The 16,820-nt window shown below is 55.5% G+C and overlaps 1 protein-coding gene across 2 annotated transcripts; it reads right to left on the minus strand.

Annotated features, from left to right (window-relative positions):
- Positions 1-3,438: 3,438 nt before the first annotated feature.
- Klhl30 (kelch like family member 30) lies at positions 3,439-10,841 on the minus strand. Of its 2 annotated transcripts, none has more exons than XM_055616988.1 (7): positions 10,044-10,841; positions 8,970-9,102; positions 7,069-7,155; positions 6,412-6,567; positions 5,315-5,503; positions 4,791-4,936; positions 3,439-3,711 (listed from the first exon to the last, which is right to left on the minus strand). In XM_055616988.1, exons 1-7 carry the CDS (start codon positions 10,815-10,817, stop codon positions 3,454-3,456), a joined length of 1,743 nt encoding a protein of 580 aa, XP_055472963.1. In that variant the 5' UTR covers positions 10,818-10,841; the 3' UTR covers positions 3,439-3,453. The 2 variants fall into 2 exon arrangements, with proteins under 2 accessions (XP_055472963.1, XP_055472962.1); XM_055616987.1 differs by having other exon boundaries at positions 8,970-9,105.
- Positions 10,842-16,820: the final 5,979 nt, after the last annotated feature.

The following is a 16,820-nucleotide window of genomic DNA, read 5'->3' on the forward strand; positions in this document are numbered from 1 at the left end:
GTGAGGGCCCCAGCTCAGTGCTGACAACGGGACCTGTCGCCATGTGAAAGCAGTTATTTTCCCAAACAGCGGACTGTCCTAGTGACGTCATGGGTTCTTCCAGAGGGCCCAGAGCCAATTGGTTCTGGTGCTGGCATGGCTTCCTGGACCGTAGCTCAAGGTAATGACGCAGCCCAGTCCAGGCGCATGGCCCCAGAACTCTGGGCTTTCAGGAAAGGATCCTCTATGTTTTCAGAGTCCCATTTGAAGACAAGATCGTCTGGAGGACAGCAAAGCTCACAGGACACTAAGCCCACAATGAAGGAACTGCACCCCTTATTCAGAAGTGGGGCCTTTGTGGCTGGTGCCAGCATCTGAGCAGAAGCGCTGAATGAGAAAGACAGGGTAGGCAGACCTAGGAGTGACCCCCCGTGTGCCTTCTTGCATGGCAGAAATCTAATCCTCATTCCTGGGCCCTCATGTCATGGCCTTGACCTGGCTTCCTGGCAGTTCAATGAGCCAAGCTTTCCCAGTGTCCCCTTTCTCCAAAGGAAGGCCGTTGGTTGATGTCATGGGCATGAAATCTCCCTTTACTCAAAGACAATGGGAGCCTTCTGAGGCCGGCTAGCTGTGTGGCCTCTAGAGTACCTGCAGATAGCTGCAGTGTCACCTGGCCTGGTTAGTTCCTGGATAGGACCATCAGTGCTCAGATCACATGACTGTCTCCATCATATAAATGAAGAAAATGAGGGATACAGTTTGGGAGCATCAAGGAGTCCCAAAGGAAAACATATCCAGGCCCAGTTGCAATGTCTTGTAGTCAGAACCTCTCCAGAGTCTGAGTGCTCCTGCAGGCTCTGAGTGCTCCCAGTGTGTGGTGGTTTGAATAAGAATGGCCCCCATAGGCTCTTATGTTTGAAGGCTTAGTCATCAGGGAGTGGAACAGTTTGAAAGGATTAGAAGGACTAGGAGGTGTGGCCTTACTAGAGGGAGTGTGTTGTTACTGGGGGCCGGGCTAAGCCCGAGCCAGGCCCAGTCTCTCAGCCCACAGATCAGGATGTTGCTCCAGCACCACGTGAGCCACTGTGCTCACTTCCATGATGATGATGGACTAAACTTCTGAAACTGTAAGCAAGACCCTAATTAAATGTTTTGTTGTATTTTATTTTATTTTTTGGTAAGAATTGCCTTGGCCGTGGTGTCTCTTCACAGCAATAGCACACTGGTAGGTTCTGGCACAGGGTGGGGGCTTGAATGCTCTCAGTCTCTGACTGTTCCTGAGGGGTCCCAGGGCTGTCAGGATTCTAGGTGCTCCTGTACGCTCCATGTGCTCCTGAGCACTCTATATCCTAACTAGAAGTCCCTGCTAGCTTCAAATGTCTGAGTCTTTGTTTCTCTAGGGGTTCTGAGGCATGATTCTTGGGATGCCTTGTGGCCTTACATTACATGAGGATCTCCTGGGTATCTGATGTGCTTGATTCTCTTTGAGCTGTGCTCTTGGCTGTGCCCCTTTCCCACTCACTCTGTGCCCCTAGGGTGGCTTTAGTGGATGGTCCTAGTATTTTGTCTCCCCTCCCTGCGTTCTGTTTGCTTTGGTCAGTGGGTGGCGTTAGCAAGAGATGGGGACAGCAGAGTCAGGAATATCTTCCCTGCAAAGCAGACACTAAAGCTGTAGCTGTGTTCTCCTAGACTATCTTGAGTGTGTGTACTCATGCCAATTCCCTGGTGTCTGGAAGCTGCTGGTGGCCAGGATACCTCATTGTTGTTGGCACCTGGCACTTCTACAGCTCTGCCTGGACACCCTTGAAGCTGGCTCCCAGTTAGACACTCCCTTTATTATCCCTAGCTGGAGGAACTTTCCTCCTGGAACACCAATTATGCCACTGGCCCCAGAATGGCCAGATGAGGCACAATTCAGCAAAGGGACTTCCTCCATTTGCACTCATCCTGGGATGCTTGGCCTTTCCAATTCCCCATTTCTGATTGAAGTCAGCTTTCCTGTTTCAGCCTTTGCCTTTGAACAGCCCTGGGGTGATCTGCTGAGGGAGACTGGGTCTGGCAAGGGCTTTGGAAACCTTAACTCCCCCTCCCCCGCAGGTAACAATAAGGCCACGCCTTCTAATCCTTCTAATCCTTTCAAACAGTTCCACTTACTGGTGACTAAGTATTAAAATACACGAGCCTATGGGGTGGGGGCCATTCTTATTCAAACACCCACACCCTAAGAACACTCAGAACCCAGGTCTGGGCTCTATCCCCTGCCCTATTTGATTTCTGAGTCAGCTTAATGGTCCCAAAGATGAAGTCAGGTCTGGGAGCAAAGTGAATCCTGACTTTCAAAAGCAGGTTGGAGTTGAGAGTCCAGTTCTTAGAAGTCAGGGGTTTTAGGAACCACTCTGAGCCCCTGGGCTGTTCCTGGAGAAGTCAGGAACAGCTGACTGTTGGGAGCTGGTGGCCACTCAAGGCCTCAGTGGGACAGCAGCTGGTGTTAGCCAGACCAACTCCCAACCTGCAGTTTAGACCCTCACCAGTCTATGTCACACACAGTGAGAGTCCTTTACTGTCTGTCTGGTTACAAAGCTAAAGCCTTGTATGGAGGCGAGGATGAGGAGAAAGAACAACATGTGTAAATGAGGGAGGAAGGGAGGAAGGGAGGAAGGGAGGGCCGAGCCACACTCCACCTCAGTGAGACCAAGGTCTGAGCCACTCCAAACCATATCATGACTGTTGGGAAGCCTTCTCAGATGTTAGCTTCCCCCCCAGAAGTGCCTGCAGACCAGGGTGAGGGATCAGGGATCAGATACTCTGCATAGCAGATATCTACGAGTGTATCAGATATCCTGCATACCAGATATTTACATTCCTAACAGTAGTAAAATTACAGTTAGGAAGTAACAATGAAAACAGTTTTATGGTCAGGGGTCACCACAACATGAGGAATTGTTTCAAAGAGTCACAGCATTAGGAAGGTTGAGAACCACTAGAGGATCCTCGACTGTCTCAGTCTCCTGCCCTGTACCACATCCCCCTGCCTTCCTTAGTGTCAGAGGTACCCATGGCAGGGCAGAGCCACCTTCATGCCACAAGCAGATATGTAAACAGAGTACCAACATGCAGAGGCTAGGGATGGGGAGAGCCCCTGGCTTTCATCCAGCCACCCCGTGTGGGGTAAACGAGGAATCTGAGGAAAGAGGGGAGAGAGAGAGCGGTAGATCTGTTTGCTCTGAGGGTGCAGTCCAGAACCCCTCAGCTTCTTTCTCTAGGGTCTTCAGGGACAGCAGAGCTCTCCCCACCACCATGTGATATCAGGGTCTCGCCCTTACCCTTGGTGGCAAAGTTTGGTAGCCTCAGAGCGATGTCATCTGATAGCGAGCCCAGCCCTGGAGGGGGCAGCAGCTCACAGTGAATAGAAGAGAAGCAGAAGAGGAGCCTTTCTGCAGGACAATGAAGCACCAACCGAGGACTCCTCCCTCCCTACTGCTCCTGAGTGGCACTGGGGCTGAAGGGCTGTGTCCACTTGGAGATGTCCAGAAAGATGGTAGAGGCCCCATGGTAGAGCCAGAGACGGGGTAGGGAGCCGTGGCGAGCCCAGGCATCCCTCACAGTGTCGTAGGCCTCCATCTCCACATGGTAGTCGCCATCCATGCCTTGCCAGCGGCCTCCTGTCACGTATAGCGCATCACCCAGGGGCACCAGCGCCCCGTTCTCGTGCAGGCTGTGCTGAGACTGCACCTGTGGATGGACGGCAGTTTTCAGGGGCCAGTGGGTAACTGGAGGGTGTCCTCCATGGGGCTGGGACCACCACCTGACCCTGAATCCCAGGGTTCATCACTGCCTGCTATGGTTACATCAGGCTTTTTTTTTTTTTTTTAAATCAGTGAGGTCCTGGTCTCTCTTGAACCTTCATCTAACAGGATGACTCACTCCTTCAGGCCCTGGAATCATAGGATCCAAGAAGGATGCTTAGGTCTGAGCTCAGAGCTGCCTCCATTAGGGTCTAGGTTGAGCCTTGATTGGCTCCACTGCAACTCTCTTGGAGAAAAGGCCAGTGTTCCTCCACATGAAGATGACGGCAGGCAGACGCCCTGCCTGCAGGCCCAGCAATGTCACAGTAGGGCCCACACTAATGGGAGCCCAGCCCAGCCATGGCTCAGCTTGGGCGGCTCAGAGAAGAAGCACCTTCAGGGCTTGCTCTCCTGTTTGGCTACTTATTATAACGGGGCCTCCAATCAGCTGGACACTGAAGCTATAGCGCAACTGTGGGCAATAGGACACAGTGGGCCTGCTGTCACAAGGATAACTGATGACTGGGGGAGGGGGAGTGAGAGGTACCATTTCATCAGGCTCCTGCGACGGAGAATCTAGGGGTAGGTGGACTGACCCGAAGCATCCAGCCTGGGACTAAGGAGCTAGGCCAGAGCTCTGGGCCCCAGGGCTGGCACCTGGCCCACTTCCCACCCCTTCCTGGGCCTGAAGAAGAAGAGCAAGGTGAAATGGTACTGGAGCTAGCTACGCCTCGCTCTCAGCTCAGGATCCACCTGCCTGGCTCCATCTCCCACTGGGTGGGACGCTCGCCACCTTCCTTTCTACCCATGGCTGTCCCAGTCAGTCACCATGGAACAGGGACTGGACCCCTGAGAAGGAAGAGAAGAGCTCAGGGGAGGAGACCTGATGGTGACCAGCAGTCATCATCTCCAGGCCTGCCTCTGTTGGCCTCTCTGGCACTCCTCCACACCTCCATTTGGCTGCATCTCTGGAGTCCAGCAAGGCCCCACCAGGGGGCGGGCAGAAGGAGGCCTGGGGAGACTCACCTTCTGCCACAGGTTGGCCCCCGGATCGTACACGTAAACCTTCTTAGTGTTGTCACCGATGAGATACAGGGCTCCATTGAGGGCAGCGCAGCGTGGAGAGGACAGGTACTTGGGCAGGAAAGGCGAGGCAATCACACTCCAGGCATCTGCAGGGCACGTGGATGGATGGGTAACTTCACCAGGAAGGGGGGGCAGCTCCTCACTGGGGAAGGTCGTGGAGGGCTCCACTCTGAGGGCTCCAGTGTGCACCCTGGCACACTCACTGCCGATGGAAGGAGCCTGGCGCAGTGTGCTGTGAGGACTCTGCCTTGCCTGCCTCTCCCTGGGCTGTAGCAGGCAGGAGGGGGCTTTGCTTCGACGTGGCCACCCTCCCCTCGTTCCCACAGGCTCCTGGGAGCCCCTGGGCCCCTGCATCTGTCCAACCCACCTTCTCCACATGGCTCTCTTCTGCCAGCTGTAGAAACCAGAGGCCCCACCTGCACGCTGTCACTCGGGCATGCGGGCCGTAAGGGAGGCCTCCTCACCTGTCACGGGGCTGTAGCACTGGAGAGCTAGCATGTTGTACTTGCAGGCGCTGGATCCCACCAGGTAGAGGCGGCCCTGGCAGCTGGCAGCCGAGAAGTTGCTGACATACTTGAGGGCCGGGCTGACAGGAGTCCAGCTGTCCGTGTAGGGGTCATAGCGCTCCACCTCTACTGCATCCAGAGCGGTGCCTGTGGGAGGCTGTCTTAGCTGCATAGAAGCTGGGCACTGGGGTCTAGGAGCAGGGAAGGATCCTGAAAACGTAGGGTCTGGACTTCTGAAGGTGGCGAGGATGGCTCTAGAGCCCCAGGAAGGGAAGGCGAATGAGGGAGGTAGAACCTGGAGAGACAGTGAGCTGGGTCCCCCTCACAGGCAAGACCTCACCAAGAAGTGCTATGTAGATGGGATGGTGGCACCGGTCCCTAGGGCCAGTCCCGGGAGAACAGGGTGTAAGGCTTCAGACTATGGTGATAGCCCCCAGTAGAACGGGTGTGCCAACTGTGATAACTTATTTGGGGGTACACGCCTCTTAGTCTAAGTCTCTGTGAAACCCTTGGGAACCCAAGGTTCCCACTCTTTACTTTCTGCCCAGGAACACAGCAATTCTTAGAGAAAAGGACCCTCTACCCCCAGGATGGCTAGATATTAGAGGTGGCTCAGGGATAGGCTGCTGCCTGTGGCTCTTTGGGGCCACTACTGGGTCTTATTTTAATATTCTTATTTTATGTTCCCCAGAGAAGCTCTTTGCTGTGGCACTGGGGTGTCTGGGTGATGAGGTGGTCCCTGTGTGGGGCTGACGGCACCATGGAGGTCTCTGTGGGTCATTCACCCCTGAGACTTCCGAGCGACCCTGAGCTGGGTCCCTGATTCTGGTGTGTGTAATTGTTTCTCCTGGCCCTGAAGCTCTGAGGCCAACAGGGGCTGGCTGGTCCATGGATGCAGAGGGCGCCCCAGCCAGGCATTCTGAGGACTGTCTGCATGGGGCTCACTGACCCTAGAGGGCAGAGAGCTCTTGCTGGCAGCATCTCCCGTGAGGGCATGGGCTGGGGATGTGTAGCTCCAGGACTGAGGGGCGTGATGGTAGGGAGGGAGGCCTCACCCCCAATGGCGTATATCTCTCCATTCAGCGCTGTGCTGGCGTGGTTCGTGCGGGCCTTTAGCATGGGCGCCACAGGCTTCCAGGTAGCCTCCTTCAGGGGGAAGCACCAGGCATGGGTGGTCGACCAGGTGTCTGTTTTGGTGCCCCGGGAGCCACCTGCCAGAGAGAGGTTCTGTTTACACAGCGGTGGCTCATAGCACCTGTCAGTGAGTGGACTCTGAACTTTTTGTCATTTGCTGGAAAGTTATTTTGGTTTTTGATTGTTCCAGTCAGGTTGGCTTCAAGCTTGTTTGCTTGCTTTTTGGTTTTTTGAGACAGGGTTTCTCTGTGTAGCCTTAGCTGTCCCGGACTCACTTTGTAGACCAGGCTAGCCTCAGAGAGATCGGCCTGCCTCTGTCTCCCTGAGTGCTGGGATTACAGGCGCGCTGCGCTGCCCATCTAACCTAGATTTCTGAAGCTTGCCCTATAGCCAAGAATGACCTTGACTTTCTGATCCTCCCAGCTCTACCTCTGGAAATTCTTCAGTTTCATGTGTGTAGCAAAGTCGGGAAGGTCTGAGTAGACCTCCCAGGATCCCGTTGGGTGGGAGAGCTGATTTGGGGGGTTGGTGTTGCACCAAGTTAGTCAGGGTGTTTCTAGGAGCCCTGGGCCACCCACCTGTGACGTAGACGTCATTGTTGAGTGCTGCCAGGGAGAAGCCCCACTTGTGGTAATCAGGGAAGTCCGGGAGCGCCATCCACTGCCCTGGTAGGAAGACAGAGGCAGAGAGTCAGAGCTCCTGAGAGCCCTCTGCTTCCCTGCCTGCCCTGGGGCCTTTTTCATGAACTGGTCGCAGAAATGTCCCCCACACTAGTGGGGAAGAGAAGGGCAGGTAGAGAGTGGAGTCAGACAGGTGGGGTGTCCCAGCTGATCACATTCCTCACAGCAGCCCTCCTTAGAGCCTGGTCCAGACCGGACAAGCAGATCTCAAGGATATAAAACAGCATTCCAGGGTCTGCAGGCAGGTGTCCCCCTGAGCTGAAGCTCACCTCAGTGACCCTAGGTGGACCTAGTCCACCTCGACCACAGAGGGTATCGGCCGTGTGTGCGCATCAGGAGGAGGTGGTAGCACACTTGTTCATTTGCTCATCCATGGAGCCATCTACCCCAAGCCTGTCTCCATTGACAAGGCAGCCCAGATACACAGAGTGAAGGCAGGTGGAGTAAAGTCCAAGTCCTGGCTTGCAGGTGCCAGTTGTGTGATTTCAGACAGGGCCCAGCCCCGGCTTCTCTGCCTATAGAATGGGGGAGGGGTGTGTGTGAATTGGGCCAGAGAGATGGCTCAGCCGGTAAAGGCTCTTGCCATCAAGGCTGGTGGTCTGAGTCCTCAACATGCCACATGATGGAAGGGAGATAACGGACTCCCACAAGTTGCCCCCTGACTTCCACCTATGCACCATGGCACACGTGCCCCCAAATGAACGAGTAAATGTAAAAAGACAAACAAATAAAAAGGCGTGGCAGGAGACGTGAGATGCATGGGAAATGCCCATCGGTGGTGTCTGCTTTCGCTGTTGTGAGGGACAGAGCGATGAGGAATGCTTTGAAAGAAACCATCATGAGACCATAGGCGTGGGAAACTCGAATCCTGTGACTAGACTCATTGCAAGTGTTTGTGGGAGGTCAGGCCCTGGGGAAGTCCCCCGGGATACTGTTGACTGTTTATGACACTTTGGGAACATGTAGAATTCTAGGACTCATGGTGAGCCGAGCCTGGCACCATAGATAGGAACGGAGTGTCCCCTGATTCATGTCTGTGTCACCCCAGAGTGAGGACGGCCCAGAAATCGGCAGACCATTGTTGCCAGCCAGCTGCTTTCTCCTGACGTCAACCCCAAATCCCCTCTGTGAGCCTGTGACCTGGACTGCTGGCTTTGGGCTTCCTCCAGCCCGCCAGAGCTGTTGCAGTGGGTGCTGGCCGCAGTCCTGGAGGCAACCAGCCCTCATCAGCACTTTCCCAAGGTTCTCCCGGGCAGACGGCCTGTGGGTGACCTCCTGCTGCTTCCCCAGGCCCCCTTACAAGCATGGGAAGGAGGCATGGGGAACGCACATCCAGGGAGGTTAAGTGACCGGCCCCGGCACCAGACTGGATCCCAGTTTGAGCTGACTCAGAATCTGAACTCTTTCTCCTGGGCTGTCTGCACCCTCTTATCTCTTATTTTCCCCCTAAAGCCTTGGCTCCCACACTGGGTGCACAGGGCAGGGCAACCTGGAGGAATCGATGGGCGAGGATGACATCCTCCCTGAATAGCACTGTCTGGGCTATGGGGCCTTTTATCCCAGGCCCCAGAGCCTAATAAAAACCAGATGTAGAGCTCACACCAGAGGGAAAAATGGATTAAAAGTATTCTCCAGCACTACACTGCCACCTGCCCCCATGGCCTCTCGGCTTCTCTGCAGCCCTGGTAAGGTCTACCACTCAGCCTTCCGAAGGCAGGGCCAGGGCAGGTTCGCCCAGATCTCTGTTCGCCTCACTGGTTGTACCCCGAGGTACAGGGACAAGCATGGCAGGTACTTACTGGCCTTAGTGTTGTAGAAGGCAAAGTTCCCAGTGTGGGGGCTGGGTTCCTCACCACCCTCTTCGTCCTCCTCCAGGGCTCGCCCTCCTACGACCACCAGCACCTCTTGCATCTTCTGCAGGAGACCAGGAAGCTCCTGTGGGCGGGACCCAGGTCAGACTGGCTAGCAACTGTCTGTCCAGCCCAAGGGTCCATGTGTTCTCCAGTCAGTGCCTGTGCTTAAGGCTAGGTGGGCCTTGGCATGTGTGCACACTGCTACCCCATAAACACCCCCACTCCATCCACACCCCTACGCTGTGAAGAGCTGTGTCTCTCAGAAGCCACAGAGGCCTTTCTCCGGTACAACGGCTCAATCACCCTATGGGCCACCACAGTTAGGCCTGTCACTCTGTCAGGGCCTGCCAGCTGCCAGCCCACTGCCAGCACTAGCAGGGACAGATTCTGTCTGGGTTCAGCTGGAGCCCCCTCAGGAGCACGTGGTGACAGCTTCCAGGCCCCACAGGGTCCACCTCTGTGCAGCTGTACCATCGTCCTGGATGGCTTTTCCTCATCTTCCCCTGCTCAACTCCTATGTCTCCTCTAAGGACCAGTCCAGCACCGAGGCCTTTCCGACTGCCAGACGGCACTAGAGCCTCTCAGTGCCAGCCTTTCCACCGAGCATTAGGTCTGTATCTAGGCTCATCCTCACTCAGTAGTAGGCTTCCCCTCCCCGGCCTGAGATAGCATTTCTCTGTGGAGCCCTCGCTGTCCTGAAACTCCAGATCAGGCTGGCCTCAGACTCAGAGATTTGCCTGCCTCTGTCTCCCAAGTGCTGTGATTAAAGGCGTGCACCATCACCACTAGGCACTGGTAGGCTTCTTAAAGATAGAGGCACTTCTGGTTTCCTCCCCCTGGTCTCAGAGCAAGGCACACTTGAGAGAAGAATGGTGATGCTCTGTCAAGGAACCAGCCTTCAGTAGGGAGCCATGCAAGATGGGGCATGTTAAGGGGGCCCGCTCTTTCCTCCCCACACAGGTGGGGGCTCAGCTCCTCCTCCTCCACCTCTTAGGTGGAAGTCCCCTGCCTCTCACTCACCGCACTGCGACCCTGGGACAGGGCTTCCTGACACGCTTCTGACTCCTGGATCAGTGGCTCTGTGGCCAGCAACTGTTGCACGCAGGGCCTTGGCACAGCATCCAAGTGCACCAGGCTGAGGAGCTCGGGCAGGTGGGCAGCCCGTTCCCGAGGGTCATGGCGCACCCAGCGCAGCAGGGCCTCCAGCCGGCTCTGCTCGGGCTGTACCTGCAGCAGGTCGCTGGCCAGACAGGTGGCCAGCCGGTCTCTGGGCAGCTGCAGGAACTCGTCCTCTTGGGCCACCGCCTCAAAGTTCTCCCGAAAGAAGGCCCAGGCTTTGGCAGCCACGCCCAGCAGCCCCTGCTGTTCCCCAAACTCGCAGATGCCCAGGCAGTTGGTGGCATCTAACTGCTGCTGGAGGTATCGGCCACAGACCTTCTGGACGGTGGGGAAGTGAAGGCGTGACGCGGTGCGGGTCAGTGCCTCCACGTTAGCCTGAGTGATGGTGAGCCGGCCCGTGTACACGAAGTCTACCAGCTGTCCCACCGCAGCCGGCTCTACGTCTCGAAGCTCCACACGCGCCGAAAAGCTTTCAGCAAAGTCTCCGGCAAACATGGCGTGGAAGTAGGGGCTACTCAGTGCCAGGAGGCTGCGGTGACAGGGCAGCTCCCGCTCACCCACCAGCAGTGTGACGTCGGCCAGCTTGGGCAGGGAGCGGAGACGCTGCAGGCCATCCAGCGTGTCTTGGGCGTGTGTCTGCAGATGGAAGTCCAGGTCGTCTACATCCCTCACCATGATGCAGAGCCGACAGAGACCCTTGCGGCCCACCCTCTTTCCCGGAAGTGGTTCCTGGGGCTCCCCGAGCACCTAAGTGGGAACACAAGGCATGAGAGCCGTGATGATTCATTGTATGACTGTTTGGGCATCGGCTGTCCCCACCCCCGGCAAGTGCCCACCGACTGGGTGTTGCCAGTGCGGGGGCCACTTTGGGCATCCAGCATCCTGATCTACCCCAGGTCCTCAGGTTAAGCCAGCTGCTGCTTCTGCTGTACAGGAGATAGCTGAGGCCTAGACGTTCTCCAGGCCAGATAGTTAGGGTAGAACCACATAGACAACAAAAGCCCTGGGCCGCCTATCTTTCACAGCGTAGACCTCCAGGCCCCAGCACCTCCCTGCTTCAGGAGCCCAAGAGGCTTCCTCTCTCTCAGGCCTTGTGTTGCTGGGCAGGCCGCTGGAAGTGATTTTAGGTTTGACTCTGCCCCATTGGTCTTCACTGCCTGTCTGCAAGAGGCCGTCTGGTTGAGCCACATCATCCCTGTTCCTGTTTCCTCAGCATCTGGTGGAGAGGCTAAGGGTGAAGGGGCTTTGAGTCATCCTCCTGGGCAGCTCCTAGGCACAGCCACTTCCCAGGCCTCTTCCTGTGCTCACACTTGATCTCACAAGTGAGTGCTATTATTTTACAGAGTAACTGACACAGACAGTTTGAGTCATCAGCCCAAGACCACAGAGCTAAGAGGCAGACGGGGCTGGGGAGGGGTAGGATGATAGCAATTGAATTCAGAGCCTGGCTTGCAACCATGGCTGAGTCCAGCGAACTCAAAGTGTAACCACTGCAGCTTCCCACCGCATTGCGCACCTCAGCAGTCAGCAGACCCACTGCTAGGCCCACCTAAGAGAATCACCAAGGACAGGAACAGTCAGTGGTCATGGTGGGGCACACCCGAAGTCCCAGAGCTGAGGGGCACCAGGAAGCTCAAGGCCTGCATATATATATATATATATATATATGAGAAAAGTGAAGGGGGGAGGGGAAGGCAAAGGAAAGGAAAGGAAAGAGGGAGGCCCCGTCTTGAGTTCCTCACGCTGAAAGCACAGCGGTAGTGTATCGCCCTCAAGGGGAACCTCACACAGCACCCAGTGCTGGAGGGTTAGTGAGCTGGTGGAGGCCTGGAAAATGAGGGAATCAAGTACAAGCCCTATCCAGGGAACTGGCAAGCCACAGGGCCTGTGGCATGGGGTGGCCTGAGAGCTTGAGGCCCACGCCCCCAATCACTGATGCTATCTCATTTCTACAGCACAGGGCCTGACCTACTCAGGAGGATTTTCAAGGTACAGCCTTGGCTCAGGCTGACAAAGGGAAGCTCAGGAGACCCTCGCACCTGCCAGGAATCTATTCTATCTAACCTCTTAGGGAGGCCTTTAGCTGGGGCACATGCAGGGAGGGCTGTGCCCAAGGCAACGCCCACAGGCCTGCATTCCAGTCATGGCTGGGCTCTTTGGCTACTGACTATAGCTACAATGGTGCAACCAGGCCTGTGTGCACAGCAGCTCTCCAAGGGGGCTCAGAGATACCTGCGGACACTGCTGCTCTGCAGTTGCACAGAGGCTGAAGGGTAAAGGGGAGGGGTGTTTAGAGTCTTCCCAGGGCTGCTCAGAGGGCAGGATGGCAATCCTGCCATCATGGCTCTGGTTGCATTCTTAGGTCCTCTCTCCCTGAGCCCTTCCTGGCAGCCCTTGCTGCCAGTTGCACCTGGCCTGTAGAGGACTCTGCCAAGTCTAACCTGAACTCACCCACTCGTAAAACCCCTGGTCTTACCTGTCAGTAGGCTTCCTAAGGGCCCCTTGCTGAGATCATAGATCAAAGGGCAGAACTTAGGCTGAAGTGTGGGCTACAAAGGAGGCCCGCTGGGCTGGGCTGGGCTGGGCTGGGCAGGCCACGTGGGAACTTATGGATATTTTTAGCCTCTGTATGGTGGGGTGGGGTGGGGTGGGGCACTGGGGTGGGGAGGAGTGAGGTCACAGCTCTTCGAAGACCGTCTCCTCTGAAAGCGCACACTGTCTAGTCACACAGGAGACCTCTGGGTTCCCTGGGGGCTAGAATGGACGGTAGGGAGCTTCTTGGGCAAGCGTGGTGCTTTCACTCACCCTGGGCAGTCAGGCTGAGTGGGGGGTGCTGAGGGTGGGAGATGGAGACGAGCAGGCTGCAGACAGCAGAAGCCCATGCTGTGGACCGTTGGGTCCGTAGAAAGCAGCTCGGGGCTGACATTTGTGCAGGGCCTTCTTGTACTGCTCCACGGCTGTACTCACAGGGACCCAGATTGCCACGGTCCCTCTGTGGGGGGACAGTCACAGCAGGGGTAGGCACAGGTCGGTCAGCCTAGTCTCTGAGCTTGGGTCCACAGTGGCAGTGGGTGAGACCAGTGGTAAAGGCAGGCTCAGGGCAGCGTGAGACTCTGACAGCTGCGTGCACCGGTGGAAGGGAGCGGGATTCTCCCCCACACAGTAAACAAGGCCTGGGCCTTGGGCTGCCCTGGAGCCCCTCCATCCCGAGCGCTGCAGGCAGCTAAGAAATGGGGTCATCTAAAAATAAAGCAGCCAAGGTTTGCAACCTTCCGTGTAGTGTTTGGTTCACGGGGACAGAGGTCAGGGTACTGATGTCACCCAAGGTCAGGTGGGGTCAGGGAAGGGAGGGTGAGAGCCGAGTTTCCAAGGTAAGGGGCTTCAGTGCCCAGGTGGGACACCTCAGCCTGAATGACCAGGGTGGGCCTTACCAAGAAGATCATCAGCATGCCATGCTGGGAGGTCACTAGTGAAGAAATGACGCTCTCAGACAGGGTCCCAGATGGCCCTGAGTGACAGCCCTCTTGGTAGAGTTTGGTAATTGCTTAGGATGCTGTTGCATGGGACCTTCCTGGCCGGTGCAGCATCTGGGGAAGGCAGAGGCCCCAGCCCCACTCCCAGGAGGAGCAAGATCCCCACCAGGAGAGCCCTGCAGGGTCCAGGCTCCTCTCCTTGGCAGATTCCTTGTGGAGGGTGTCCGGATCTGAGTGCTTCCCCCCTCTGCTCGTCCCCTTCACCCTGTTCCTGTGCCACAGTGAGGCCTCTGGATTTGGTATTCAGCTTCATGTGGATAGGGGACCCTCATGGGTGTCCTTGTCTGCCAGGCACTTAGAACCATCAAAAGGAAGGTACTGAAGCAAGGTAAAGGCTTTGCTTCTGAGCTGGTTTGCAGGGTCAGTGCCTGACTGCTCTGTCTAGAGGGAATGGAGGACAGGAACTGCAACAGAGGTTCTGTCACAGGGAGCTGCTGCACCACGTGAGCAGGTCACCCAGGAGACCATGTGGGCATCAGGGGCCCAGGGCATCATCAGAAGACAGATCTGGCAGGAGACACAGCACTAGGGTGCAAAATGGCAGGTTGCTTCCAGGAGCTGCCCCTTCAAAGTAAGCCTATGGTGATTAAAAAAAAAATCACACACAGTTTTTGAAAATTTATAGAAATATAAAGCAGTCATCTGCACAGCAGACGACAACGACCCTCACAGGCTGTCGGCCACGAGTCTAGACGTGTACGTGTGGCTGGGTGACCGAGTGTCGCTGCCTTGATCACTCGAGGCTGAATCATGAGTTTGGAGGAGATTAGTTTGAAAACATGGGTTTAAGTTTCATCTTGACAGGGATGAAATTTAAGGTGGGGTCACACGAGGCCCAGCTCCTATTCACGGGCTTCTGGGTCATTTTCCATTTTAGACGCTGTGATGAAGAGAATCAGCTATGCAGTTATTTCCCCAAATAGACGCCAAGTGTGAATTCACCAAAGTAAACTGTGCCACCATCTTTAAAAGGTCCAGGTCGCACCAGAGGGAACAGTCCTGGAGGAGCCACACTGGCTTCTGTGGTATGTGGACCTATCTGTGGCTGTGAGGCCAGTCCAGGATAGGGCCTCACAGGCTGGGCTGCCTCCTACACCTCAGATTTTACAGCCTGGGCTCTGCCTCTGGGTGCATGTAAATTGATTTGGGGATGGAGCTGCGTAAACACATTCTCCCCCTTCAGCGGTTAGCTACGATGCTCCACACTGCTACCAGCCCTTCTTCAGACCCTGTGATTGGCCGAAGCACTTTTATCTCAGGTCGTGTTTTCCCTGTGTGGAGAGTCAGGCTTCCCTGTTCTTGGGTCAGAACCACCTCGCTGGAAAGCTGCTCTTCCATGATAATGACACCACAGGTGAGAGGCAAGCTCCTTTTCTGGGCTTTCCTTTTGTATTTGTCAGCTCTTGCTGGGTAACACTTTGCCCCCAGACCTAGTGTCTCGAAAGAGCAGCGCCACACAAGTACCACTTTGGTCCTTTGAGAATGTCCCATCAGACTGCACTAAGGGGCCTTCAGGCCTTGGTCTTGTAAAGGCTGCTCTGGATTGGAAACCTGCTGGGCTTTTAGTGGGGAAGACTGAATCCCCACCCCAACCCCTGTGTCTTCACAGCTTGTCTCCTCACCTGACTGGCTTCCTGGAGGTGTAGAGAGAAGTCACCACAGAACTGCAGTCATAGCATTTTTCATGGTCTGATCAGAGATGACACCCCAGCATCTGCCATATTCTGGGGGGAGGGGATGATGAGCCGTGACTACGCAGAGACAGGGTCTCTGGGGACCTTCTTAGAGGCTGGCCTCATAGCTTCTGTATCAGTTACTTTTCTTGTTGTGGTGAAGCAACTTAAAGAAGGAGAGTTTATACTGGCTCACAGTTTGAGGGGACGCAGTCCGTCATGGTGGTGAGACCATGGCAGCAGGAGCAGCAGGTATCACACTGTGTCGGAATCAGGAAATAGAAAGCAGACAGACACTGGACCTGGGCTATAAGACCTCAAGGCCTTCCCCAGTGATCTACTTCCTCTGCTCAGCTTCTATCTTCATTAGGTTCCACATCCTACCAAGACAGGACAACCCACTGGGACCAGGAGTCCAAACGCGAGCTCACGTGCAAACCAGGGCACTTCCTTTGTCTGTGCTTCTTTGAAATGAACTTCATGGTTGTTTCTGAAAATATCAATTTTGCGATGCGTCCTTGCCGATCTGGGAACGGCATTATTTCATGCACCTTGGCTCACCTTGGCCTGGTTTCTATTTCTCCGTGTATTCACTCTGCACACATTTACAGACTGACAAAAGGGTCCTAACTCACCTGGAAGCCTTGTTCTGTGGCCTCAACCTCAAGGACAAGTATTAAGGGGCTCTGGGTCCTCAGTGGGGTTTTGCCAGCACAGAGACAGATTTATGTGTCCAACTGTGGTTGTAGTCTTGAGGGGGGCTAGCCTCTGCCTATGTGGGGCATCTGCTCCCCATAGGTGAGCTGCTAGAGGGCCAGGTCTCCTCGCCTGCTGGATAAGCCATCCGAGTTACCTAGAATGTCTTTAAGAATCAGCTACCTGTCTCACTCAGGCCAGGGCATCAGAATCTCTAGGTTGCTTTCTGTTTGGGCCACAAGCCTAGAGTCACTAACCTCCCTTGCCTGGCATCCCATCTAGCTCCAGATACTCCAGATTTTGTGGGTGTTCCTGAGAGTATGTGTCTGACCTTTTAGCTGAGATACTGAGGCCCAAAGCCTATAAGGACTGACTGTGCCAACTTCTTGCCTAGGAGACCCAAGGCAGGGCTGTCTGCTTCCCTCCCAACCTGCAACCCAGCCTTTGTTACACTCTGAAAAGAGGACTGTCGCCACCCTATAGGTGCCCTGCCCTCTAGTGTCTACTTGCAGAAGTACCACAGGCTAGTGAGCATCTGAGTCAGCCTTTGGGCAGAACCCACCCACCAACCCTTCAATCTCACTAGGACCTGGGATGGCAAGCCAGCCTCAGCACCACACATCCCTGATCCCATGATGTAGGGAGGAGTCTGAATCCTTTTGGGGGTTGATATGCTGCAGCTGCACTGGGTGAGCCAGGGTCTGAGTGTTCACTCAACGGCCAGGCTCCGTGGACACAGGCAGCTTCCCCAGGGCTTGGAGTGATAAGCAAGTATG

The sequence above is a fragment of the Psammomys obesus genome, unplaced genomic scaffold, assembly GCF_907164565.1.
Source record: "Psammomys obesus unplaced genomic scaffold, mPsaObe1.curated_primary_1811, whole genome shotgun sequence".
NCBI lineage: Eukaryota > Metazoa > Chordata > Mammalia > Rodentia > Muridae > Psammomys > Psammomys obesus.

What these genes read in the sequence shown, in the direction of transcription:
- Klhl30 (XM_055616987.1), bottom strand. Translation starts at nt 10,817, where the DNA reads ATGGTGAGGGATGTAGACGACCTGGACTTCCATCTGCAGACACACGCC. An exon ending in CTTCTACAACACTAAGGCCA is followed by an intron (nt 7,156 to 8,969) that starts GTAAGTACCTGC and finishes TCTTCCTACCAG; the next exon opens with GGCAGTGGATGGCGCTCCCG. An exon ending in GGGCCAACCTGTGGCAGAAG is followed by an intron (nt 3,712 to 4,790) that starts GTGAGTCTCCCC and finishes GTCCATCCACAG; the next exon opens with GTGCAGTCTCAGCACAGCCT.